The sequence below is a fragment of the Lissotriton helveticus genome, chromosome 3_1, assembly GCF_964261635.1.
Source record: "Lissotriton helveticus chromosome 3_1, aLisHel1.1, whole genome shotgun sequence".
Classification (NCBI taxonomy): Eukaryota; Metazoa; Chordata; class Amphibia; order Caudata; family Salamandridae; genus Lissotriton; species Lissotriton helveticus.
The window spans coordinates 1,648,893,731-1,648,919,580 of record NC_136061.1 but is presented as its reverse complement, the minus strand read 5'-3'; the positions used below and the strand labels follow the sequence as shown (position 1 = coordinate 1,648,919,580).

At 43.9% G+C, this 25,850-nt stretch overlaps 2 protein-coding genes across 5 annotated transcripts in view; one reads left to right on the top strand and one right to left on the bottom strand.

Moving 5' to 3' along the window:
• Positions 1–1,609, bottom strand: part of HACD2 (3-hydroxyacyl-CoA dehydratase 2) — a 162,158-nt gene extending 160,549 nt beyond the window's left edge. Inside the window, exon 1 of one of the 3 annotated variants that reach the window (XM_078682405.1) lies at positions 1,467–1,609. The gene's annotated coding sequence lies outside the window, so the exon portion shown is untranslated. Of the gene's footprint in view, positions 1–1,343 lie in introns of all 3 variants that reach the window. The other 2 variants (XM_078682409.1, XM_078682407.1) reach the window with 2 other exon arrangements.
• Positions 1,610–2,112: 503 nt separating this feature from the next.
• The window catches only part of CEP70 (centrosomal protein 70), a 505,009-nt gene continuing 481,271 nt past the window's right edge, over positions 2,113–25,850 (top strand). The window contains exons 1-3 of one of the 2 annotated variants that reach the window (XM_078682403.1): positions 2,113–2,371; positions 21,164–21,211; positions 21,303–21,325. In XM_078682403.1, the coding sequence (XP_078538529.1) occupies positions 21,193–21,211; positions 21,303–21,325 (42 nt within the window). In that variant the 5' untranslated portion in view covers positions 2,113–2,371; positions 21,164–21,192. The remainder of the gene's footprint in view (positions 2,372–21,163; positions 21,212–21,302; positions 21,326–25,850) is intronic. The other variant, XM_078682404.1, reaches the window with a different exon arrangement.

Sequence of the window (25,850 nt, the reverse complement as noted above, 5' to 3'; positions counted from 1 at the left end):
ACCAATGCGAGCAGCGAATGCACTGCTTCGCTAGGCGAGACCTAAAAAAGTAGCACCTAAAAACAGAGCAATAGAAAGACAAGTAATAGATCCATGCTCAAGAGGATAGGCAAACCCAAGAAGAGGAAGTGAAGCCCAAACAAGCTAACGAATTAGTAACAAGCCAATAAAAGTGATAATGAAGCCAACCAATGGTAAGTAATGGGTGGGTTCTAAACCAGCTGTACTGTAACAAAATGTCTCACAATGCTGTCTGAGGCGAGACCTAGAAATGGAGCATCCATTCTTCATAAGTAATTACATTTCAGAAAGACAGTGAATAGGCTGCATCTTTAGTTATGGGCACAAATTTCTTATAACTCAATACCTCTAATTGACTGTCATTTACAGAGCTATATGGGGAACATCTATGACTTTAAAGGCAACTTTCGGAGCCTTGTACCTTTAACAGCCCTCGGGACTCAAGGTATATAAATTCATAACATTAATATTTTGTATAGTACTTGTTCATAATAATTTGCTTCATACAAAAAACACGCAAACGTTCCTAAAAATATAGAAATGTCTTAATGCACCATAAAACAGAAAAGGTGTTCTTTTTCATTGTATTTCTTTACATGGTGAATGGTAAAATACGAAAACAAGGATGATAAACTCTGCATGGGCCTTATCAGCACCACTGTTAGGGAAAAATTACATTATTGTTTTGGAAGAGTCGACACAGCTTCTAAAAAAAGTTTTAAATCGTGCAATGTAGTTTTAGTTACGTTTGATGGATCTGTTAGTAAACTTAATGTGCACCGAAGGGTCTTGTTTGAGTCAACTGTTCTCTTCTAGCGATGTGGATCGCCCCACCACCATGGCACAAGAAAGGTGACACTCGCACCGCGAGAGACTGAGGCAGCCCCCTTGTAAGGTCTCTGCAGCAGGCAATGCCAAGGGAATCACGGTGAACAATGCCCCACCTCATGAAGGACCCACGGGTGCCCTGAATGTGGGGTGACCTTGCTTAAGATTCTAAAAATGAACACACGTCCCACACGAGACTCGAACGACTATCAAGAACCAAATGATAATACGCTAAACTGTAAACCAAAGAAGCAAAATATATATTTAATTTATTTCGCAAAGTGATCCGTTACAGCTGTTAGAATTTACAATAACCATCAATCAAAAACACCATTATTAAAAGTTCAATTTGGGCATGCAGCTCAGCTTCAGAATAATTTAATTTATAATTAACAGTGTGGAAACGCAGCACTTGAAATGCGCCGAAATGAACCTAAGCGGGTGGATGCAACACAGAGCAGTGACTTCCCAATGGAAGTGAGAGGCTCACGCACCAGGAGTTTGAATTACACAAACCGAGGCCTCCGTGCTTGCACCTGCCGCGCCTCGCCTTTTACTCACGGGAGGAGCTAACTACGCCATCTACGACGTTCGCCAGTTATTTTGCCGTCACTCACCTCCCAGTTACCGTCCGGAGAGAACACAGCTTCCCCAACAACAGTGCCCTGACAGCAGAGCCTCTCATGTGCCTCAGGTTTCGTAACCAATCACAGCGGCCAATTGCGGTCTGCGCCAATCAAATAATAGTCGACCTCCTCATGCACAGCTCGGATTGGTTCCGATCACTACAAGCTATGTACGACTGGTAACAATTGAACCAAAGGTCAGTCAACCTAGCACAGATCCCTGTCTTGTTTCATGTGGGAACGGTGTCTGAGATAGAAACTAAAGAGGGACAACTTGAACATATCCCGTTTCATTGAAAGAGCGGCCATGTTTTAAGGGAACTTTGTCAACAATCTTTATCGATAGACACAAAAGTCCGAACAGGACTATAGAAAACCGAGAGTATGTTTATTCTTATTTCAATATTTAAATGTGGATATTTTAATTTTGTATCTGTTAGTTAAAAAAAATGCTTCGCAAATGTCTCTGAAAAGAGCGAAGATTAAAAAAGGGTGCTAGAAAAAGTAACGCTCAACTATATATTTCAAAGTTAGGAAATGGTACCCCTTTGGTAAGGTTGCCTTGGTTCCAAAAGGACGGGGGCATTGGAGCAGTCACACCGGTTTGATAGTCCTATTTTGGTCTCCATGCTGACTTAAATCGGTTGGTGTTCAATTTGGTTTCAGCTTTGACACATCCCCTCTCCATAGTTCGAGTATATCTACGAACAATTTGCGCCTTGTTTGTATGTCGGTGCGCAACCAGCTGGCAGAAGGAACATTGCCTTATTCTGATCCACTGTGGCACAAACATACTTGTTGACCTTAGTTTACTGTTCAAAAGCAGCACAAATTCGGCGCCTGTTTTTCAATTGGTTAGACCCTTGGGGTCGGCACATCTTGAATAGTCTATAGGGGTAAGTAAACGTTCTGTGAATATTTTCGCATTAGACACGGCCTTGCCGTCAGTATGATATTGTATATATTTAGTGCGTCATCTCTTAGGAAATCGGTGTTGGTGACAAAAACAATATTTTTCGTATCCTAATCTTAATCGCAGGTGGCCGGTTCCGCAAACCGTATCGCAGGTGGCCGGTTCCGCAAACCGTTGTCAGGCAATCGCTTCACAGTAACCGCCAGCTGTAGCACTAGAGCGCGCATTCTGGTTTGTGTTGGGTTCCCGAGATAGCCATTGAAGGTGTTGCTAAAGCCCATCATGTCAGTGGAATGCAGACTGCTCTTCAGGAGCAGAGAGCGCGCAAAGTTGTGCACTTATTAGCCTTGTTGACAGATTCGCACTTTACATAGAGCTCACATGTTTTCAGTTTGCTTATGCGCAATATTTCCACGCTTGAAGTGTGCAGATATGTGTGCCATTTTTAGGTCTCGGCTAGAAGCGAGCGAAGCTCGCTCTCGCCAGAGACCTTATTGTTAGCGGCTCAGCTTCCCAGGAGGACAGCACTGGCCGCGCGCGCCGATTTGTTAAGGCCACGCGCACGAGAACGCGCTCGCGGCCAGGTGCTGTCCTCCTCGAAAGCTGCCTCCCTTCCCCGTGCAGGGCGGGCCGCCGCGCTGCCTGCGGCGACCCGGAAGCATTGCCGGCCAAAGCGGAAGCACACAATAGCGCTTTTTTAATTTTATTTCGCCGCAGCGCTGCTTTACTTTCACACCCGCGCGCCAATGCTTGTTTTATTTGGTTGCTGCAGCGTCTTCATTTTGCCCGCCCGGGATTTAAACATAGCGGGGAGGGTCTGCCTGGTTTTGGCCGAGGCCGGTACCGGTACCGCTACTCCCGAGGGCATTAGCTGACTCTGAACTATGTCCCCGGCGGCAGCAGCTGCTGATGTTCCCCCTTGCGTGACCGGTGACTCCCCCTCTGCGCCGGCTGACTTTGCCGAACCAAGTCCACGGGTTGCAGGAGCGCGACTCGCCACAGCCGCTAGGTTCCTCCCCTGCACCTTGGGAGGCATGATGGAACACAAGGACCCAGGCAGGTGAAACACTGAGTGGTGGCCGGCGCAGCGAGTAGAGGAGCCAAGCCCTGGACAAAGAATCCTGCTGGTAAGTCGGTTCCGTGATAGCGATAGTTCCAACAGCATGACCTTAAAAAACGTACATTTATTAAGTCCGGCTAAGCATCACCCAAAATGTTTCCGCTCCATGAGCCGTGTGTGACAAAAAGAACAAACATTTAATAGCTTAGCCCCAGTACGCGAGTAAGAGGTATTGGTTTGTAAATGCATTGGAATGGTATTTTGTGGATGAACCTAGGAGGCAAGATGGCGGCAGGTCACTCGGCCGAGTGAGCTGGCTGGTCGCTCTCTCCTGGTCGACTCCATGATCACGGAGTACCACGGCTCATGGAGCGGAAACATTTTGGGTGATGCTTAGCCGGACTTAATAAATGTACGTTTTTTAAGGTCATGCTGTTGGAACTATCGCTATCACGGGGTAAGGACCTATTACATGTCTCCAGACTCTTATTACTACGAGCTGGCATTTTCTCCTCCCTGGCCGCCCTATATAGTTTAGTTATTATTAATGTCTCGTGGAACTGATTTGGAGTGTGTGTAGGGACTGCAGAGTCGGAGACTCCAAAGGAAATGTGAGAAAATGTGCACGCATTGCGTTACGCAGTCTGTGAAAGGTGAAATAGAACAGTGGCGTTTTGTTATGTATATAATTTGGATTAGTTACTGTTAGGAAGGTACCATTAGGAAACGCATCTTGCATCTTGTTTTTTCTTGTTTCCATCCCTCCCCGTCTCCTTAGTTTTCTTTTTCTCTCCCACGCCCTACATCCTCCAGCCCTCTCTCCACTTTCTGCTTATTTACTTCTCCTTTACTCCTCTTTTCTATCTATTTTACTTACTCTTCCTCTCCCCTATCTCTGTCTTTCCTCACACACTTTGTTGTGTATATTTTTCTCGCTCACACACACCTCTCCCTGTCTCTACCTGTGTCCTCAGCTGCACGTTGTTGCACCGTGGCGTGCTGTAGAGTGGTCCCAGGTCCTGTGACTCTACCCGGCTTCTTTGTGACTCTGCATCTCGGTGGACGGTCGGAGGGTGCTCTCTGATGCTTGGTTGTGGTTCTGCTCTTCCGTGTCCGGCAGCGGCCGGTGTGCGTCAGTGGTTGTGTGGTGATCTGGGGGGTGGGGGTTGCACTTGTAGCACGCTTGACCGCCGTGGGGTGGTCTGTATTTCTGTGACTTCGTGGGAGGCTAGCGCGGGGTGTAGCCTGTGGCTCCTTGCCTCTGTCTCTAGGGACGATGGTCTGTGGCGATCGACTTGTCTGTGGTTCTCTGTTACAAGGGAGGATGCTCTGCTGCTCTGTCCCGCAGTGTAGTGGTCTGTGGCAGAGTTGCTGTGTTCTAGTCTGTGACTCCCTCACGTGCCACGTGCCGTGGGACCGCTGTCGATCACAGTCCTGCCGCAAGTTGGTAGGTGAATCTGAAACTCTCTGGTCGGCTGTGGAATGACCCTTGGGTGCAGAGAGAAGCCACGGGCAGTACCAGCTCCTGAATTTAGAGGGCTTTCTCCTCCAGAGCGGGGAATCTGCTCCCTCATTTTTCTGACTCGCATGCCTCATGCAGCGCCTCGAAATCTCTTGCTGGAAACACTAGAAATCAGACACAGAAATATTGTAAATGAGATACGATTTGTATTGATTAAAAAAGAAACTGCGAGCGTTTCCTAGAACAAAATGTGGGTACACGAAGATGTGATTGCTGCCCCAGAAGCCCCTCGTGTGAAGGCCTACTGATCGTTTAGTCGCGACAGAGAAGCAAGGCAGCGCTGGGACCCCCATCCCCCCACCAAACCAAAACTATGCTCTCTATTTACATACTAACCCGCGAGGGTGTGGGGCCAAGAAATCAACCGGGGTAACAGCCCGGCGGCACCAGTGCCAGGCGTCCAATGCATGTCGCGACATAAACACCTTCAAGCATGGCACGGTATGCTGTGGACTCTTATGGCATAGCACTTTAAGAAATTACCAGGCTGTTATGGACGGTGATAAGGTGGCTTGGTAGAGTATTAAATGTCGCGATAAGCCTTCCTATATCGTGAATTCTCATGGATAGTTTAACAAAGGGTGTAACATACGGTAGAATATTCTGATATTGTACAACAGGTAATGACATGGTGTGCTAGGGAAATCTATATACAGTATGTTTGACGTCGCATAGTATAGAAAGCAAGGTTATGGTATGGGCGTTGCGGATGGAATGGTACAGATAGCGCAATATGACGAAAATGACTAGGCACATTGTGTGTTACATAAAGGTACTTAAAACTGTAGGGGCGCGCATGTCATTTCTGTAGCACAAGCCTTGGCAAAGGCGACAGAATAATAAACATAAGGTGGTATATTATGGAGTATTATGGTATGGTAGTTCTGATATAGCTTGGTACTGGGATGTAATAGCTTGGCTTGGCCCATTATCTAATTCTGTGTACCTGATGCTATGCTATGCACCGTTATGGTCTGGTATGGTGTGTTATATTCCAGGTCGTTACATCACGGTTTGTTAATGGCGCTTGTATTTTAGCGCTGCGTAATACATAACATGTGGCCGCCATGTGGCATGTTGCTTTTATGTTATGGCCACGTGCAATGCGGGTGTGGTACCATAATGTGTTTTATGCATGGATATTTGATGCTTTATTTGTAAAGCGCGTATTCAGCCCTGATGCGCTTCGAGGCGCTGATCCCAACTCACCTGTGGGTTTTTGCATACACCACAGAAGGCACTTCTGGCAGGTGCAATATATATCACGCAACCGGCCCTGTCGGGGTCTGCCCCTCTAACATGTCCTGGGGCCTGCTGTGCCTCTGGGCGCCCCTTACTCCCGCCCAGGCACAAGGCGCTATGTTGTGAGGTACATGTGAGGCGCACCAGGTATACCAGAAAGTGAACCTTCCTCCGGAGCGCAAGAAAACCTGTCCCTCCAATACCGTTACAAGTGTTGTTTTTGATTTTATTTTTTATTACCTCTTTTGTGTTGTAATTATTATTATTATTATTAATATTATTATATGTATTATTAATATCGGCGTTGTTTTAGATTAATATTCGGTTTACTGTTTTCATTTTTATGTATATTATATTACGCATGTTATTATTCCTTATTTGATAGTTTATACTATAATCGTAATTATTAGCGCCACCGTTACTACTTCTAGTAATGATGAGTAATAACGCAGCGGTCTGTCGCACGCCTTCGTAGCGCGTGCTGTAAATAACTCCAGATCACTGATTTCACTCTCTGTGGGAGGATTTAGTGCTCTGTCCCCGGCCTCGAGATGTTGCCCCTCAAGACTCAACCCACTGGGCTGTCTTCTCTGAGTGCATTTGTTCTCGGGGTATTCAGTCGAGTGATATCCTGCTGCAGCCATATTTCAGACCGAAACTACTTGCTTCAAAAATGAGTTTTTATTAAACCTCCCGCCCCCTTTCCCTCAGGACGAATAGAGCTGCTTTATATGATTAATAATTTACTTAACAAACGGTGAAATTAGAGGTCTACATACATCTTGACAATCTAGCACTTTTACAGAAAATTGTTTACACTAGCACACAAAATAATTAATTTACATACACTGAGCAAGTTTTCCAGAAAAGATCAGAGTACTTTAAATTCTCTTGGCTTATCGCATTTGCGTAGCGCACAAAAATGACGGACAATCATGGTTCTATGGCCAGGCTCTTTCAGAGAAGGCAGAAGGGGGATATTGCGTTATTTACACAGAATCACACATTCGGTCACAGTGACGAGGCCAGGATTTAAACCCCAAAGTTCTCTCTTTTGCTGCCTGCCGCAGCCGGTACTACTGGTAACCTCTAGTGTACTGTGCACATTCCCGCTACCCAGCGGGGCCACGGCTACACACTCTAAACTGTATGGAAATTCTGTCGGGTTTTCATTCTAAGTGCTCATTCTCTACTACTCACTCTCTACTACTCTCAACTACTCTACTCTCTACTCATTCTCTACTACTCTACTCACTCTCCACTACTCTACTGTCTTCTACTCTGTACTCTCTACTCACTCTCTACTACTCACTCTTTATTACTCACTCTACTACTTTCTACTACTCCCTACTACTCTCTACTCACTCTCTACTACTCACTCTGTACTACTCACTCTGTACTACACACTCTACTACTCTCTGCTACTCTACTCTCTGCTACTCTACTCTCTACTCTCTGCTACTCTACTCTCTGCTACTCTACTCTCTACTACTCATTCTCTACTACTCATTCTCTTCTACTCACTCTCTACTACTCTCTACTACTCACTCTACTACTCTCTACTCACTCTCTACTACTCTGTACTACTCACTCTCTACTACGCACTCTACTTCTCTCTACTACTCGACTACTCTCTACTCACTGTACTAATCACTCTCTACTACTCACTCTACTACTCTCTACTACTCGCTCTACTACTCTCTACTACTCACTCCCTACTACTCTACTCACTCTACTACTCACTCTACTACTCTCTACTACTCACTCTCTGCTACTCTCTACTACTCTCTCTACTAATCTCTACTCCCTCTCCACTACTCTCTACGACTCACTACTCTACTACTCTCCACTACTCTCCACTACTCTCCACTACTCTCCACTACTCACTCTCTACTCACTCTCTAGTACTCACTCCCTAGTACTCACTGTACTCTCTACTACTTGTTCTCTACTACTCACTCTCTACTACTCACTCGCTACTACTCTCTACTACTCTACTCACTCTCTACTACTCACTCTCCACTACTCTCTACTACTCACTCTCTACTACTAACTCTACTACTAACTCTCTACTACTCGCTCTCTACTACTCTCTACTCCTCACTCTCTACTACTCACTCTCTACTCCTCACTCTCTACTACTCACTCTCTACTACTCTCTACTCTCTACTACCCACTCTCTACTACTCACTCTAGTACTCACTCTCTAGTACTCTCTGTACTCTACTACTTACTCTCTACTACTCACTCTCTACCTCTTACCTCTCGCTCTACCTCTCACTCTACCTCTCTCTCTACTATCTACCTCTACACCTCTCTAAGCGCACACATATGCACATATATAAATATATATATGTATCTATGCATATGCATTTGTGTGTGTGTATATATATATATTTATATATTGTGTGTGTGTGTGTATATATATATATATATATATAATATATATATATATATATATATATATATATATATACACACATACATATATAAACATATATATACACATCTGCAGATCTATATAAATGCATGCATACATATATGCATACATATGCTTGTTTATTGTGTGTTTTTGAAACGTAAATAAAACGTGTTATTTGCAATGTCAATCGCTTAAGCTCGTGTTAATACGCGACCTATTGCATTGCAAATCCAATAGGTCTCGCATTTGCGAGAGATTAAGCTATTGGCATTGTAAATGACAATGCCATTTATTTATCTGTTTTCAAAACCAACACATAAATACAAATTTTGTCATTTACAATGCCAATAGCTCTAACTTTTGCAAAGGCGAGACCGTTGCATTGTAAATGCTTGTTCGTCTTATGTGTGATCCAGTGAGTGATAGTTGTAGTGATCAGTCGCACACAAACACGTCAATGTAATCACTATTTATTTATTCTTTAGATCTTGTCTAGGCAGCGCTTGCATGGTCTCTTCGAGAAATGCTGTATTCAAAATATGACAACTGCCAATGCTGCCACTATGAATCACAAGATTTTTATTTGTATTCCCATCACACAAATTAAACACTATGAGGGCAAAGTTGATTTTTAGAATTGATCTTGAAGTTTTAATTTCTATTTAGTTTGTCATTTTTTCATTTGTTTCTGAGGATTTTATACATTACAAACAAAGGAAAACATATCTACAAAAACATTAACATAACAATCGTCCTATCTGATCTCTCAGTCCCGGTCACAGACCGACCGGGACTGAGAGATCGGATCGGACGATAGTTGCGAAGCAGGACGAAACAAGGCACTCGGAAGTGTCCGGAGAAGCATTCCCCAAACAAAAACGTCTACATCAGAGGTGCTCATGATTTTCAACCAGCGGTAGAGAAAGCCTCCTACAGAGTTTAAGTGGTTCTGCGTCGTGTTGAATCAAAAGACCCCACAATCGGAAGATTTACTAGAGAGTTTACGGTCCTGATGAGAACCCCATAACAAAAGGGAGTTCGAAACGCGTAGACCTCATTTCTTTGTGAACCATAAGGAAATATAAATAATATTTGCATTTTATTTGATTTAGTGTACAAAGTATACTATGGTTCCTGTACAAATTGTATATGAAATGTACATAAAAATGGTTATTGTGAGTAAAATATTCGAGTGTGAATGTGTGGAATGTAAGAACATGTAGAGAGTGAATGTGTTTGACTGATACCAAGGGGTATAGTATTGACTAGGGGTATATATGTTGATTCAATGTTTTTGTAGATATGTTTTCCTTTGTTTGTAATGTATAAAATCCGCTGAAACAAATGAAAAAATGACAAACTAAATAGAAATTAAAACTTCAAGATCAATTCTAAAAATCAACTTTGCCCTCATAGTGTTTAATTCGTGTGTTGGGAATAAAAATAAAAATCTTGTGATTCATAGTGGCAGCATTGGCAGTTGTTCTATAGTATAAACTAGGCAGGGTTTGGCCTTGCTGTCTGGGAGCGCATACCCAGTGTCGTGTATCCGTATTCAAGATATGTGCATAAAGCTCCGACCACTTTCCACCCATCTTTTTAATTGGCTCCTGTCCTTGTCCTTTGTAAATGGTGGCTTTTCATTGGTCAATAGGCTTAGCAGTCCCTCCTTAGTACCGCCTTGTCTCTTCTTGTAATCTCCCATGAGGACTCCTCTGTTACATGTGTTGTTACTCCCTAGGTTTTAATTACAGCCTTAAGGCACTATTTTCTTGGAAGGCTTCAGGTAAGACACACACTTGGTCCTAAGCTAGGCTGGCAGTGGTTACTCCACTCACTAGAACATCTCACATTTATATGAGGCCGACTATACATTTCCTTTCATCATCTCCACACAGAGTACAACCTAATTCGACCAGATGGGTTTTCAACCCAGACATGGGACGGAGACCACTCTGCTGGCAGTCACCGAGGAAACCAGAAGGATCTTGGACCAAGGGGTATCAGTGGCAGTGTTCCTCCTTGACCTAAGCGCGGCATTCGACACGGTCAGCCATGACATCTTGCTGAACCGTCTCTCGAATGTTGGAATATCAGACGGGGCATGGCTATGGCTTAAATCATTTTAGAGCAACAGGTCCTTCCAAATCTTTGATGGAGACATGGTATCCACGAGCAGCCGCTGAGATGTGGAGTCCCGCAGGGCTCCTCCCTAAGCCCTGCGCTCTTTAACATCTATATGTGACCGCTAGCTGAGGTTGTCCGTCCGTTTGGTATTAAAATCATCTCTTACGCGGATGACACTCAGCTAGTGGTCTCCTTAGCGCAGGAGGATGGCCTATCAGCATCAGCGGGGCTGACGAAGTGCCTGGAGGAGGTAAAGGGTTGGATGACTTCATCCTCCCTTAAATTTAATGGGGACAAAACGGAGCTGATGCTCCTGGGTCCCACGAACCCCATATTTTTCAACTCCCTCTGGCCCCCATGCCTAGGCACCCCTCCAACCCCCAAGGACAACATAAAGAGCCTGGGGGTTTGGCTGGACAAAGCTCTATCTTTTAATACCCAAGCCACAAAACTTTCGGCTACTTGTTTTGGTCTCCTTAGGATGTTGAAGAAAGTTCTACCACTACTACCTATGGAGGCAAAACAAGTGGCCATTCAGGGTCTGATTCAGTCCCGACTGGACTTTAGCAATGTCCTTTATCTCGGTGTCCCTGAATACACACTGCGTAAGTTGCAGATAGTTCAAAACTGCGCGGCCCGCACATTGCTCCAGCTGCCGCGTAGACTATCACCCAAACCTGGACTGAGCGGTCTGCATTGGCTACCGGTATGTCAAAGAATTGCCTTTAAGGCTATGTGTATATCCCACCAAGCCTTCTGGGACACAGGACCGGCCATCGTCCGTGATCTAATAACACAGTACCATCCCAGTAGAAATCTTCGCTCTAGCCAGGCGTTCATGGCCACAGTCCCTAGAATAAAAAAGGCAAGAGCTGGTGGCAGGAGGTTTACTTATAATGCCGCCAAGCTATGGAATTCACTCCCCCCTTCAACTCGGGTCCAACCCTAATCTGTCCTCCTTTCGTAAGCAGTTGAAGACTTTCCTTTTTAAGGTTCCTCACTAATCCCCCAGCGAATTCCCTCTGTTGAGCAAATCACACTTGTCATTAGCGCTTGGACGCCTCAGGGCAGCAATCGCGCTCTACAAATGTACATTTCATTCATTTCATGTAATAATTCTTTTGTCACATTTCAAAGCTTCTAATTGTATTTATGGACATAGCTATTTGAATGTACACATATTACTTTCTTGCATGCAATGCATTATGGGTAGGGTGGATTTACCATAAGAAGACAGACTTTGTGCTGTTTATTCCCCGAAACTTTAAAAGTGATTTTCCTCTACCCGTAACTTCCTCAATTTTACTTTGTTTGTTTGTGGTCTATGTAATCTAAAATCGTCTGTTTTACCTGCCCATGACTGCTTACATTTCCTCTAATCTGTGGTTGGTCCTGTGTGTAAGCAGTCCACCCCGGCTCCCTTTTGTCGTAGCAAGTGAGTAAAAAATAAATAAATAAAACAGATTGCACCTCAGCGTCTAAGCAGAGTGTGCTTTGAGACTGCAGTAATCTGCTCTTAGGGTTTAAACTGTGTTTGGAAAGTGCATTTAGCGTTCAATTTTGGCTAGGAGAGCGAGTTGTTTAGGTGTGGGAAAAGCACTATTGTTAATGGCTCAGTTTAGGCCCTTACCTGCAGAACACCAGAGTGTGGACTGAGCCTGTCTGTCGCCAAGCAGATTCCGAATTGAGGAGCAGCTCCCAGCCTCCTGCCCAGCAGCCTGAGCTTACTGATTGGCTCTCTAGCTCCCACGCAACCCTGAGCCCTCCTCTTCCACCTTTCCAGGCCTCTTAAGGTTTGTGGAGGGAACCCCAAGACAGCCACCTCCATTTTGTTAGCCACAGCTTCCCTGTGCCCAACATATCAGTGTATAAAGCACCAGGAGGTGGTAAGAAGACATACTTTGTACTGTTTATTCTGTGAAACTTAAAAAATGATTTTCCTCTACTTGTGAATGCCTCAATTTTACTTTTTTGTTTGTGGGCTATGTAGCTTAAAATCGTCTTTCTTACCTGCCAGTGACTGCCTAAATATACCTGTTGAAATGTGGGCTTTGAACTTTAAAATCTGCTGTTTTACCTGCCTGTGACTCCCTCTTGTTTGTTTATGGGCTTTGTAGCTTAAAATCTGCTGATTTAGCTGCCTGTGACTGCCTAAATTTACCTGTTGGATTGTGGGCCTTGTAGTCTAAAACCTGCTCTTTTACCTGTCCGTGATCCCTTAAATTTCCCTCCTAGTTTTCCCCCTAATCTGCACCCAGACCTATGTGTGAGCAATCCACCATCAGCGCCCTTAGCAACTGAGTTAAAAAAAAAAGGTTAAAAAAAGATCTATTACACCACAGATGCTAAGTAGAGTGTGCTTTAAGACTGCAATAAACTGCTCTTAGGGTTTAAACTGTGTTTGGAAAGAGTACATAGCACTCGTTTTTGGCTTGGAGAGTGAGTTTAAGTGTTGGGGAAAAGCAGTATTGGTAGTGGCTTACTTTAGGCCCTTACCTACACAACTCCAGAGTGTGGATTGAGCCGGTCTGTCTCCATGGAGATTCTAAATTGAGGAACAGTTCCCACTCCACTGCCCAGCAGCCTGAGCTTGAGGTCACACGCCCCTTATATAACCTGCTATTGAATGTTACAGCTGTGCTCTGATTGGCTGCCCTATCCAGTGTTTCGGTTGGTCTTAGGGTTAGTGTTCTGATGGGTCTGGGGTTCTGATTGGCCCCTGGGTTAGTGATTCTATTAGACATAGGGTTTAGGGTTAGTGTTCTGATTGGCGGATAGATCTAGGATTTTTTATTGGTTCCTGGGGCCAGGGTTTCTATGGTACATAGTGCTTATGGGTTCGTTTCTGATTGGCTGCTAGGACTAGGGCTGTGATTGGTTGTAAGGGTCTGGTTTCCTATTGGTCTTAGGGATAGTGTTCTGATTGGTTAGAGCTAGGGTTCCCATTGGCTGAATGGGTGACATGACCACTAGGGTTATTTAAGCTTATGGCTCAGGGTGTCTCAGTCTGGGCATCAAGGCAAGGGGCGGAGAGGACAAGGGCAGTTGGCTCTTTGGGCCTGTAGGGGGGAGAAGACAAGATCTGTTGTCTGTTTGGGCCAGTAGGGTGGAGAGGACAATGGCAGTTGCCTGTTTGGGCCTCTTTGGGTCTGTTCGGGACTTGTGGAGCTTAGGGCCAGAGATGCTGCCCTTTTTTCCATTCACCAGCACCCACCTCATCCCATCCATAACCACAAACATATTAGCACACTCACAGCAAATGCACTTCACGACAAAAAAATCCAACACACATTTCAATGTCTCAACACCCACTACAAAACCGCAGAAACAACACCTATACATCCTTCTACCCTACCTAACACACAATGGCATCTTCACTCCCACACAAAACACCACTGTATCCTATACCCCTAACCAATCCACTCATCACCAACTTAACTCAAATCAACACCATCCATAACGATATCCAATCCAGGCACATACTCCCTGATCATACAAAGCGCAAGCTTTACCCTGTAATGACTCCTAACAGACTCCTTTCTGTCACCACCAAACCTTTGCTCAACTTTCCATCTTTTCACCCACCAACACCCTCCTCCTCCTCCTCCTCCTTTTACCAAAAAACACAACCACACAATCCTTACACTCCACTTCACCACACATATTACCTCTTCCAACAATCAAATGTAACAAAGACACTTCTAACTCTTGTCCATCTCCTCTCACACACTTTTTCGAAACACATCACCACCCCTTTACCTTGCAGCTTCCACTCGCCAACAATACTTTACATACAATTACTTCTCAGAAAACAAACACAATCATTTCTTCTCACTACTCCTCGAAAACAAAACATAACACACACACCAGCACAACAAAATATCACACACACACTGCCTCATAATACTTTCTGTCACAAACCAGAAACATACACCCACTCCGACCCTGCATACTACACTAACAATACACACCCTAAACCAACTCTACTGCCAAGCCTTCTCTCTACCCGCACACACAAAACATATACAGCAACTCTTTTAACCCCCTCTCATCCATTGGACAATTTAGAAATGTACAACATGACCCACTTGCTGCACCACCATCCCTAACTTATACACCCCCCCCCCCCCCAAACAGACTCGAACAAAATAAACAACATGGCACTTCACAATTTCACATCTCGATGTCTACTGCACAGCAAGGCCACTCTATAAAAACAGCCCCACTCACCAACTCACTCTCAAACACAATCTCCACCACCTACACACGCAGACCCATCAATATACCCTCTTAGCCTGCTGGACGAGGAATACGATACAGATCAACTATACTATTGTTATCCTCATACAGCTAATACCAGGACTTACAAGTCCAAAAAACACTGCTCGCTTGTCTGCAAAACAAAGTCACACCATCACCAAAAGACATTCTCTAAACTTCCTACAAATAAATGCTCGATCACTTAAAAAAACAAGCATCACATCTACGACTTTCTCACTGACACACCGCCTGACATACTCTTTATAACTGAATCGTGGTTGGGAGATGGCATGGCCCCAGTGCTGCATGAAACCGTGTCTCTAAGATATCAAACTATCATAAAAAATCTTATTGGTAAAAGAGGATGTGGCCTAGCTGTTATGTTCAAGCAAACCATTTAATGTCACTAAAGATGACTACATCTCCATACAAGGTTACAAAACCCTCTTCACCAGATGCAACCCTACACCATCTTCCTCCTGCAACTTCTTTTCCTTTACAGACCTCCACCTAGCAATGCAACATTCCCAGAGACACTTTTAGACCGTTTCAAACCTGATAACACTACTCTCCAACCTATGCATTCTTGGTGACCTAAACATTTGATTTGACAAACAAAATATGCCATATCCAAAAACAATCATCACTGGCCTAGACGCACTGAACCTACATCAAATTGTCCACAAACCCATACACATCGCTGGACACATCATATGTCATTTGTGCTAATCCAGAAATAGTTAGCTTTCAAACTATTACTCCAGTCACATGGTCAGACCACCATTTCCTCACTTTCCAAAATAAACAACACAAAGGAACACACCTAAAACAACCGCACATGAATCCACTCGTCAACTGGAACAAACTCAATTGTGAACACTTAAAAACACAACTACCATCCAATACAGATCTAGACACAATAAATTCAGTTCAAGAACTATGACTGGCTACAGGAAGCATTTGATATCCTAATACCACTCAGAACAACACAAAAGAAAACAAGCACAATGAAGAAACTCAGAGCTAAAAGAGATTAAACAGCAAATTAGAAAGCTGCAATGTGCCTGCCTCAAAACAAACGCCAAGTAAGACAAACTTCACCAACAGAAACGTAACAGATTATGCAAGTCAGCAATCAGAAAAGCTAAGAAAGGATACTATTCACACAGAATTCAAATTCTAAATGTGCTAATAAAGAATTCTATAACCTTTTCACCAAATTTCGTGAACCAAATTGCATAGAAAGAGCTCATCCCATTACAAGATTTCACAGACAAACTGGCAAATCATTGCACAACCGTTGAACTCTTATTTGAAACTAAGAAAAACAACCAGCACCGACCCTTTTCCAAAACAACCCTTCAAGAGTAGGATAACCCAGCCTTTGCATTCCTTCCAACAAATATCACACAATACATTTATGGACCTGGTCAAAGCAAAGAGGCCTCCCGGCAGCCCATCTGCTGCCACGCCAAAAGAAGAATCGTCAACAATTCCTTAACTACAGGAATATTTCCAGAAGACCTAAAAAAGTCATACATATACTCATTTCTAATCGAAACCAACCTAGACTCCCTTAACCCTGACAACAACAGACCGATTGCAAATGGACCTTTCCTTGGCAAACTGATAGAAAGAGCAGCATTAGCCCAGATGTCACAATTCCATGAAGATATTTCCATACTTTAAGACTTCCAAACAGGATTCCGTCCAGGAAGAGGCACATAATCTGCCCTCATTGCCATCTGGGATGACCTTAGGAACACAGTTCACTGGCACTACTACTCTTGGACCTCTGAGCTGCCTTTGATACGGTTGACCATGACACTCTAATATAAAGACTCTACGAAGCTGGCATTGAGGGGACTGCTTCCTACTGGATCACATCCTACCTTCAAATCAGAACTAATGTCATCCAAAACCCCGCTTTCTCATTCACACCATACTTTACAACAGCAGGATCCCTCAAACCTGCAACATCTCACCCATGCTTTTCAACATCTACATAAAGTCATTACCGGCCCTGATCAATCAATTCCACCTCACATGCTATAACTATGCAGAAAACACTCATACTCCTTAAACTGGAAAGCCCGAAAGACATTGTAAACTCACACATTTTTAGTTGCCTCAGTGCCGTTGGTCAGTGGATAACATGGACCCATCTCAAATTGAATGCTTCCAAAATGAAAATACTTGCATTTGGTGAATGGAAAAATTATGACCGACTCACCGCCTGGCCTGACAATCTGGGAACACCGCTTAATCATTCTAAGGAAGTAAGAAACTTTGTAATTACCATGGACTCCAAGCTATCAATGAATGCCCAAGTGGACAGGCTAGCAAGTTCCAGCTTCATTACTATAAAAACTCTGTGATGCATTTCCCCCCACCTGGGATTTCCACAAAAGGTCAGGCTGCTATCTCTCTTGTTCTATCAACACTTGATTATGCAATAGCCTCTACCAAGGATCATATGTAACAACTATGGAAAGACTACAACAGATTCAGAAATCTGCTGCCAGACTACTCTTACATATATGGCCACATTTCCCCTGCCTTGAAGGCCCTACATTGGTTAATGGTTGCCAGAAGATCTACATTCAAGCTTCTTTGCATCACCCACAAAGCATGAACAGGGCTGCTTTTCATCAGGAATAAAATAACCCAATACATTTAACAAAGGAACTTCCACTCTAGATTGGCACCTAGCCTAAAAATCCCACCATGCAAGAAAAAACCATAGGTGGCACATCCTTCTCTGTTCAAGCAGCAAAACTATGAAACTCTTTACCCCAAAACACAAGATCCTCGGATAACTACCTTATCATCCGAAGACTACTCGAGTTGGCTCTTCCCCACATAACCACCATACTCCAACATAAATATACAGCATATCCCTGTGTATATAAGCAGTTACTTGGATTATATATGTGTACTTAAATATGTGTATTCCTTTCTATAAATGTGTATAATCATGTTTATTACTATCTAGATTTTTATTCGTTTTGCTTAACAAATGTACATATTGCCATGGTTATTTTTTTTCTATGTTTAACATGTATATAGGTCACTGCATAAATACGTACATTTTAAAAATAACTGTTCATCTACAATTGCTTCACTATTGGGGGAATATATGTATGAGTGTGTGTGTGTGTATATATATATGTATATATAATATGTTAGCTTAACGTACAGCAACCCTTGAATATCTTAGTGTATTTAATATAACTTAAACCTAGACATATTACCTTACTTATACATACATACCTTCCATGTACTTATGTATCTGTATTACTTTACTCCTAATTCAGCATCTCCAAAGACCAACATTAAAATCATTAAGGTTTTTCTACTGAAGGATGATCCCAGTGTTGATTTGCCAATCGAGGTTTTGTGAAGGATCCTTTATGATGTGCCTCTTATTAACTGGAACTTAAATCCTCTCCTTGTTATAGAATAGTTAATACTGGTTCAGATCGATATTGTGGTAATAATGGTTTGACTTCTATATGTGTGTATACAAGACTTTGTTGTTAACTGGCAAATGAATTGGTATAGAATATATCTGTAAAGTAAATGAGAAACAATGTAAATACATCTAACTAGTATGCATCATGTCAAAAAGATTTTCAAGCTGTCCGATTGGTAAGGAGCTCCCGGGCTATGGATCGCCTTTTAGCATTAATCCTGGAACTTAGCCTCCCACTGAACCATCTCCTCCCCGGTGATTTGAAGGCCTCATTTCGGCGATCCCCCCTGGGCTTTTCCGATGCGTTCGCTGAAGGAGAGGAATCTGCCCACAGCTACATGAAAAACCACCGCCAGCGGAATCCTAGGGAAATGGCTGAGTGCATGGTTTCGCTGCTTAATGCAGCTGAGAGGAGACTGGTTTGGGATCACTCTTTTGGGTGTTGATCCATCGCCATCACCTACCTTCTGGATAATTTCGTCGTTGCTCTGTATCCCGCTGTAACTGTTTCTCTCCAGCAATGGTGGATGGTTGATTTTGGGTTGCCTCCGAGGCGGCGGCCCTGTGCGTTTCCCGCCGCGGCTGCCCTGGTCCCCGGTTTGTTTTCCCCGGTCGGAGCGGGGGGAGTGCACAAGGTTCCTGTCTGTGGCCTTTTCGTTCCCCCATGGCGGCCCCTCTTGGGGTCTGGGAGCCGGAGCGGCCTTCCTCCACTGGTGAGTCAGTGGGGTGACTGGGGGGGCTCCATTCTGCATTGGAATGTTTGAGGTCCTTGAGTCTGGCGAACATGGTTGAGTCCTCCTTCCTATGTGGGGGGAGGTCTTCGACGAGAACGCCGTTTGCAGCTTGTCTCGTCGGTTTGAATTTGGGCATCTGCGACCTGGTCTGTTCCTAGAGAAGGACTGCAGTGAATTCCATCTTGCTCCCCCATCGTTTCTCAGCTGCGTCTTTTCGGTGGAATTGGTGGGTGTGATGTGGCCATGTTTCCCCCCCATCTGCTGGCCTTCTCGGTGATCTGCCAGTCTCTGCTCTGGAATCTGCGGTTCAGTGACCTCTATCACATCTGTGGGTTTTACACCGTACTCGAGTCGGGTCTGCCTTTGTTACCGGCCCGGTGGAATGGGCTGGCCCCGGATGCCTCCTCTAGTTGATGCCAGTCTGCTGAACTTGAAATTAATTTTGTCTAACAACTGTTTTTGCCCTATTCCCTACCCCCTCTACTCTTCTGTTACTTGTACCAGTGTTTTTCCCTTGCTCCGCTGCATTTCTTATGTTTCTGTTGTTGATTGCAATTTGCATCTACGTATATGTACCCTGTGCAACTAACTATGTAAAGCTCTCTGATACCTCTGGGTCTAGCCAGCACTAAATAAAACTCCAAATAAATAAATGTCATCCAAAAACATTATCATTTTGATAATGTCGGTCTTTGCATCTTGAACATCTTGAATCTTTGCATCAGAAGATCCTTAAATATTTTTTAAAACTCATATTATTCCTGCGTGATCGCTGCGGTTTTCTATCTGATTCAGCATTATCTTCTCATAATGACTTAACTCCATGATTAATTATGAATTACAGTTAGCTTCCTCCTGAAGATTGGTAACATCGGTTTCAAAGTATTAGTGTTCTGGAGGTTAAGGCGGGCATCTTCAGAGACTGTTCAATGTTTGAATTGTATCTTGATGAATCTCATAAGCCTCCTTTCACAATTATATATTCTTCAAATTTATTATAGTGGCTAAAACATTAGTTCAGCTACTTTTTACTTCATGATTTCTTTTTATGCCTTACCAATGTTTTCGTTGCTACTTACGTGTTTGCACTTGGGGTGCCTTTTTCTTTCTTCTTTGTCTGTCTGTTGTTTTATCTATGTGATCAATGCTTCTGCAAAAACAATACCGGGTAGACTGCAAAACCAATCACTTAGGAGCCTGCCCAGAAAACTGTAATAACTGATCTTAAATAGCTCCTCACACTGCACTTTCTGATGGCTACCAAAGACAGGTGTTGCTACTACCCATTGTAATTGTAACCAATTTGCTGATATTCAAAGGATGGAAACTAATGTTGACCTTACGGATTTTTCAATTTTTTTGACCTTCTGACCTGGCAACCATCCTACATTTACTTTCCCTGGTTTCACCAAAATCAGTTTGGTCTGCTTAGGCTTTTTGACTGCACCACGCCAATGAGGGACCATATGCAAAGTGTTATCCAGCTCTTTTGGCAACATATCCTGAAAGATACAGGTGAATTAGAGACAATTCAGTGACTGGCGCCAAAATCATTAAGTTTAATCACAGACCATGTGAGGTAAAGTTCAAAAAGAGGGTATATGATAGAAACATTTGCATTTCAGTGGGAAACTAAATAAGAGCGTTTAGGGTAAGAATACTTTATTTGGAGGTCATGATCGAGTCTAAAATAAAAAAAACTCAAGCAACAAGAGAAGATATTTCATTAGAGTAATCATGCCCCTAATATTGTTTTAGTTAAGGGATTCTGGGTAAAAGGCCTGTAGGTCACACACATGTAAAATGTATGTCAGAAAAAAAAGTTGGAGGAATAAGGAAAATGCTGCACTGAGTAGGCTTGAATAGATTACTTGTTTAAAAATCTGTTGTATTAACAACATTCAACATGTCTTCACTATTCTTTTTGTTGCAGGCAGCAAGATTCCATTATACACTCATAAAATGTCAAGTATTTTAGCACGTATGTATACATCTTACATTTATACAAACCATTAAAATAAATAAGTAATTGCCCATTTATCAATAATCATGTTTTGTACTTTCTTTTGTAGCCTCAGAAGGGGAGATATACAAGGTAAGTGATTGATTTTGCAGTATGCTATAGGTGTGTGTGTGGTGTGTTATCATAAACTAGAACCAGGGTATAAGTAGAATCTTGCAAAATGTTTCAGTTGAGTAACTGTGTGCGACTAAGCTCCTTATGACAAGCTAAAGTGAGCAGAATTACCTCATGATATTCCGCTCCAGCTGATTACAAGTGGGACGGTTTTTCCACACCTGTTTTTCCAGGTGTGTGAGAACCAGACGCAATTTTACCGCATGGTAATTCCGCCCTGTAAAATCTCACGAGGCTTCGGCTGCAGCAGTAGCCAAGCCTCATTACCTATTTCTTCCTGACAGGGGGAGTGTACAGTGCTCCCCCTGCCGGTTAACTCTTTCCCTTCTCTCCCCCACATCTTTCACCCAATTCAGCGGTTCCAGAATATATGTTCTGCATGCCTAGAGCATGTAGTAAATGTTGGTGTTACTTCCCATTAAATTGTGAATTCTGTATGGTATTACTGACCTTAAAAATTAGTCCCAGTCATTGTAATTCCCCATTCCGTGGGGTTTAACTTGTAATTGCGAAGTACTTGGCCAGGTACCTGTAAATTTGAACGCAAATTTACTGTACTGTAAATCCACCCCAGTACCAGTCAACTTGTAATTAGGGTCTTAGTGGGACATTGTATGCTTTTGTGCTCTCTTTATTGTGCAGTATAGAGGATGCACCACAGGAAGTGTGCTACTACCTAAGGGAAGCAAGCATCATTTTAGAAAGTGATAGTCATGATTGAGCAGCATTTTAATAATACGATTCCAGCTATAATGTTGTTTTCATATCTGAAGGCCACTCTGCTGAAGTGGAGGAGGTCAGGTGAGAGACAGTCATCCAAGGTGGTCCATGGTTTAAACCCCAAGCCTTGAGAGTCAAGGTTCAAATATATCAATGAGATTTTAAGTCAATAATGTTTGTCATCCAATGATCACTTCTTCCTTGCAATAGTCAGACATGTCAAATAATATGAAATAAATGAAGTTGTGGTGGGTAGCTGATTGTAGTTGCAGGAGCACAGGTAATTTTACCAGTACATGTGGGGGTGCTAGGTTCTCTTGCATTGGGCCTGTGAAATCAACCCAATCTCTCATACCAGAGGTACATACATTGGGAACATAGGGTGTGTGTTTGTTCCACCCAGTCATTCATATCTGAGCTACATACCTTCCATAGGGCATCTATGGTGTGCATATGTGTCTATCTCTATCAACTGCTGTCCATAGACGACACAGGTTGTAAGTCCGCTAAACTTGGTGCTTTTACCTTAGGGTTTCCTTCACCCCCGGTGGGTGTGACAGTCTGCATGTTCTCTAGGTCCTTGTTTCAAATCTATTGTTGTCCTAGGCTGTGGGGTGGAGGTGCATCTGCTCCCTTAGCTTCTATGACAGATATCCTGCATGCAGCCACAACACCTGATAACGGTACATAGGGCATTCATTCACCCCAACCCTACGTTTTGACAAATTCTCTTCTTTCCACTATCAGCAACATTAAATTGTTGACCTTCTTTATTGGTCCACATAGCTATAATTGCAAAAAAGGGGAGACCACTTCACAGATCCTCATCTCTGTTGATCTTCTTATTTGCACAGCAAATCCCTTTCAGTGGTAGAGAGAGAAAAGCCCGAAATAAACAGCGAACAAAACTAGTCTTCGTCTAAGATCTTAGTCTGTAGAACAAACGCATCCTGCTCTTCTAAAGTTCCAGCATCTTTTGTATAAGAATTTTCCCTGTGTAGTAGGCACTACGCACCAGTTGAGAAGGAACAAAAGCCAAAGATCAGAAAACCAAAGTGATATTTCTTGATTCATAATTCAGAAAGTGTATATGCTGGTGTGTAGGTAAGGATAATAATTGTACCTTGAGTGAATCAGACGTGGATTCTTAGGTGTATCAGACGATAGGAGAATGCCACAGCTTTAGGTTATTTCTATTGTATATGGAAACCTACAGTAATATCACTGCTTTCGGTAAATCCTTTTGTATGTTTGAGCACATGTGACACATGTATTCCACTGTTTTAAATCATATGGAAACAAACATTTCACTGATGTAGGTACGCAGGGATTCCACTGCTTTAAGTTTAGTGGAAGATAGGACTTTTATTCTGGATCTCTTTCCTCAAGGTAGTACCTGAAGGTCTGTTAACTTAAGGGGTCTCTATTTGCCAAGGGTTTGTACCTTTGCCCAAGTAGGGACCCTTCCTTCTAGTCAGGATAAGGGAGTTACACTCTGAAAATATCCCCTGCTCACCCCCTTGGTAGCTTGGCACGAGCAGTCAGGCTTATCTTAGAGGCAGTGTGTAAAGCATTTGCACATAACCAACAGTAATACAGCGAAAACACTACAAAAGGACACCACACAAGTTTAGAAAAATACACAATATTTTTATATATCCAAAACAAGACCAAAAACGATAGAAATCCACCATACAGTTCTCAAAAATCTTCAGTAATCAAAATAAACTTGAAATACAGTTCCTTGAAATCGATAGCTCCAACTGGGGCTATCATGGCGTCGTGAACAACAAATCCAAACCATTCTGGTGGACTGTGGCGTCGCGGGCCAGCTACCGCGTCGAGAAGACCTGCAAAACATGACCTTTAGAAATGTAGGGCGTTGGCGACCTCTCGATGAGCCCCGAAGAGCATGCGTCCGCAGGCGTCTGTTCCGTAGGTCGGTGCAGGAGTCACGGGCCCTTGAAGTCACATGCATTGCAGATCGAACTCCTCGCAGTCGAAGTCGGGAGCGCCGGCAGGCATCGGGCCTGCAGTGTTAAGTGCAAAGGTGCAGCGTGCAGTGCCCTCAGGTCGCGGTGCAGGCAGAGGCTCGGTGACAGTCCAGCGGCGTTGGTGAGACCAGGGCTGCGGTGCAAAGTGATGCAGTGCTGGCAGGTCACAGTGCAAGCAGCGGCGTCGTTGCTTAAGTGCTGTCGTCGGCTGACGAACTGGAGTCGATGGTGCCGGCGTTGGTGGGCCAAGGCTGCGGTGCGAGATGAGGATGGTGCGTTGTGTATCTTGCGAGCGGTGCCCTCGAACTACGGCGCAAGCAGCGGCGTCTATGTCGGCGTGGAGCGTCGTCATCGGGAATACCAGGGCGATGGCGTGAAGCGAGGTGGTGCGGAGTGTGGTGCCCACAGGTCGTGGTGCAAGCAGCGGCTCTGTGGCGGTGTCAGGTGTTATAGCCGGTGACACCAAGGTTGCGGTGCAAAGTGCGGCGGTGACCTCTGCGGTGCCTTCAGGACACGGAGTCGGCAGCGGCGTCTTTGACGATGTCTGGTTGCTTTTTCTTCTGTTGCAGCACAAAACACACAGTCCCCAGTGCTGATGGCAGAAGAACTTGAAGTCTTTGCTGTTCCTGAGACTTATTGAACAGGGGGCAATCTCTACCTCAAGCCCTTCGAGAATCTCAATAAAGAAGTTGTAGAAAGTTTAGTCCAGTCCTTTCATTGCCCAAGAGAGAAGCAGCCACTGCAGGCCAACACAGCAAATCACACAGCAAAGTGGTGGACCCTCCTCACAGTTTCTCCAGCTCTTCTTCTTGACAGTCTTCTTGGTTCCAAAAGAGTTCTGGGGTCTCGGCCCCAGTGCTTATACCCAAAATTCCCTTTTTCTCTCCAGCCCAGAAGTCCTGTGCCCAGCCAGAACCAGTTCTGTCCTCTCAGTGTAGGTACCAGCAGGAGGAGGAGACAGCATTGTCTCTGGCAGACTAGGCCTATTTAGGTGTGAAAGTAATCTCCTCCCCCCTACTCTAAATGCAGACCGGGCCTTTTCAGTTGCTAGTGAAAACAACCCCCACTACTCTGAAAGTAGCCTAGGTCTAGTCAGCCTAGCCCTGACTCATCCAGATCTTCTGGAGCCACTGCACACCCCCAGCCCCTGTCACTCCAAAGCCAGACAGTCAATACACATCCTAGCAGAGGCACACTGCATGGCTAAGCAAGAAAATACCGGCTTTCTAAAAGTGGTATTTTCAAACACAGAATGTAAAAACCTCCCTCACTAAAAGATGTATTTTAACATTCTGAGTTCAGGCACACTAAACTTTATTTTCCAACTTCGTTCCCAGGGGTAGTTATGTTTATAAGATGTTATAGCAAACTCCCCATTCTATCCTATGGGAACAGTAAGCCTTGCAACAGTGAAAAACGAAATTGCAGTATTTCACTATCAGGACATGCCACACACACCCGGGCATGTCCTACCTTTGACCTACACTGCACCCTACCCACAGGGTTACCATGGGCCTACCTTTTGAGTGACTCACATGTAAGAAAATGGAAGGTTAGGTCCTGGCTAGTGGGTGCACTTGCCAAGTCGACATGGCAGTACTAGACTGCACATAGACACTGTGTGGCAGATGTGAGTTACATTTACAGGCTGTTTATGTGGGTGGCACAATCAGTGCTTCAGGCCCACTAGCCGCATTTGATTAACAGGCCCTGGGTACACACAGTGCATGGTTCTAGGGACTGACCAGTAAATCAAATATGCCAAACAT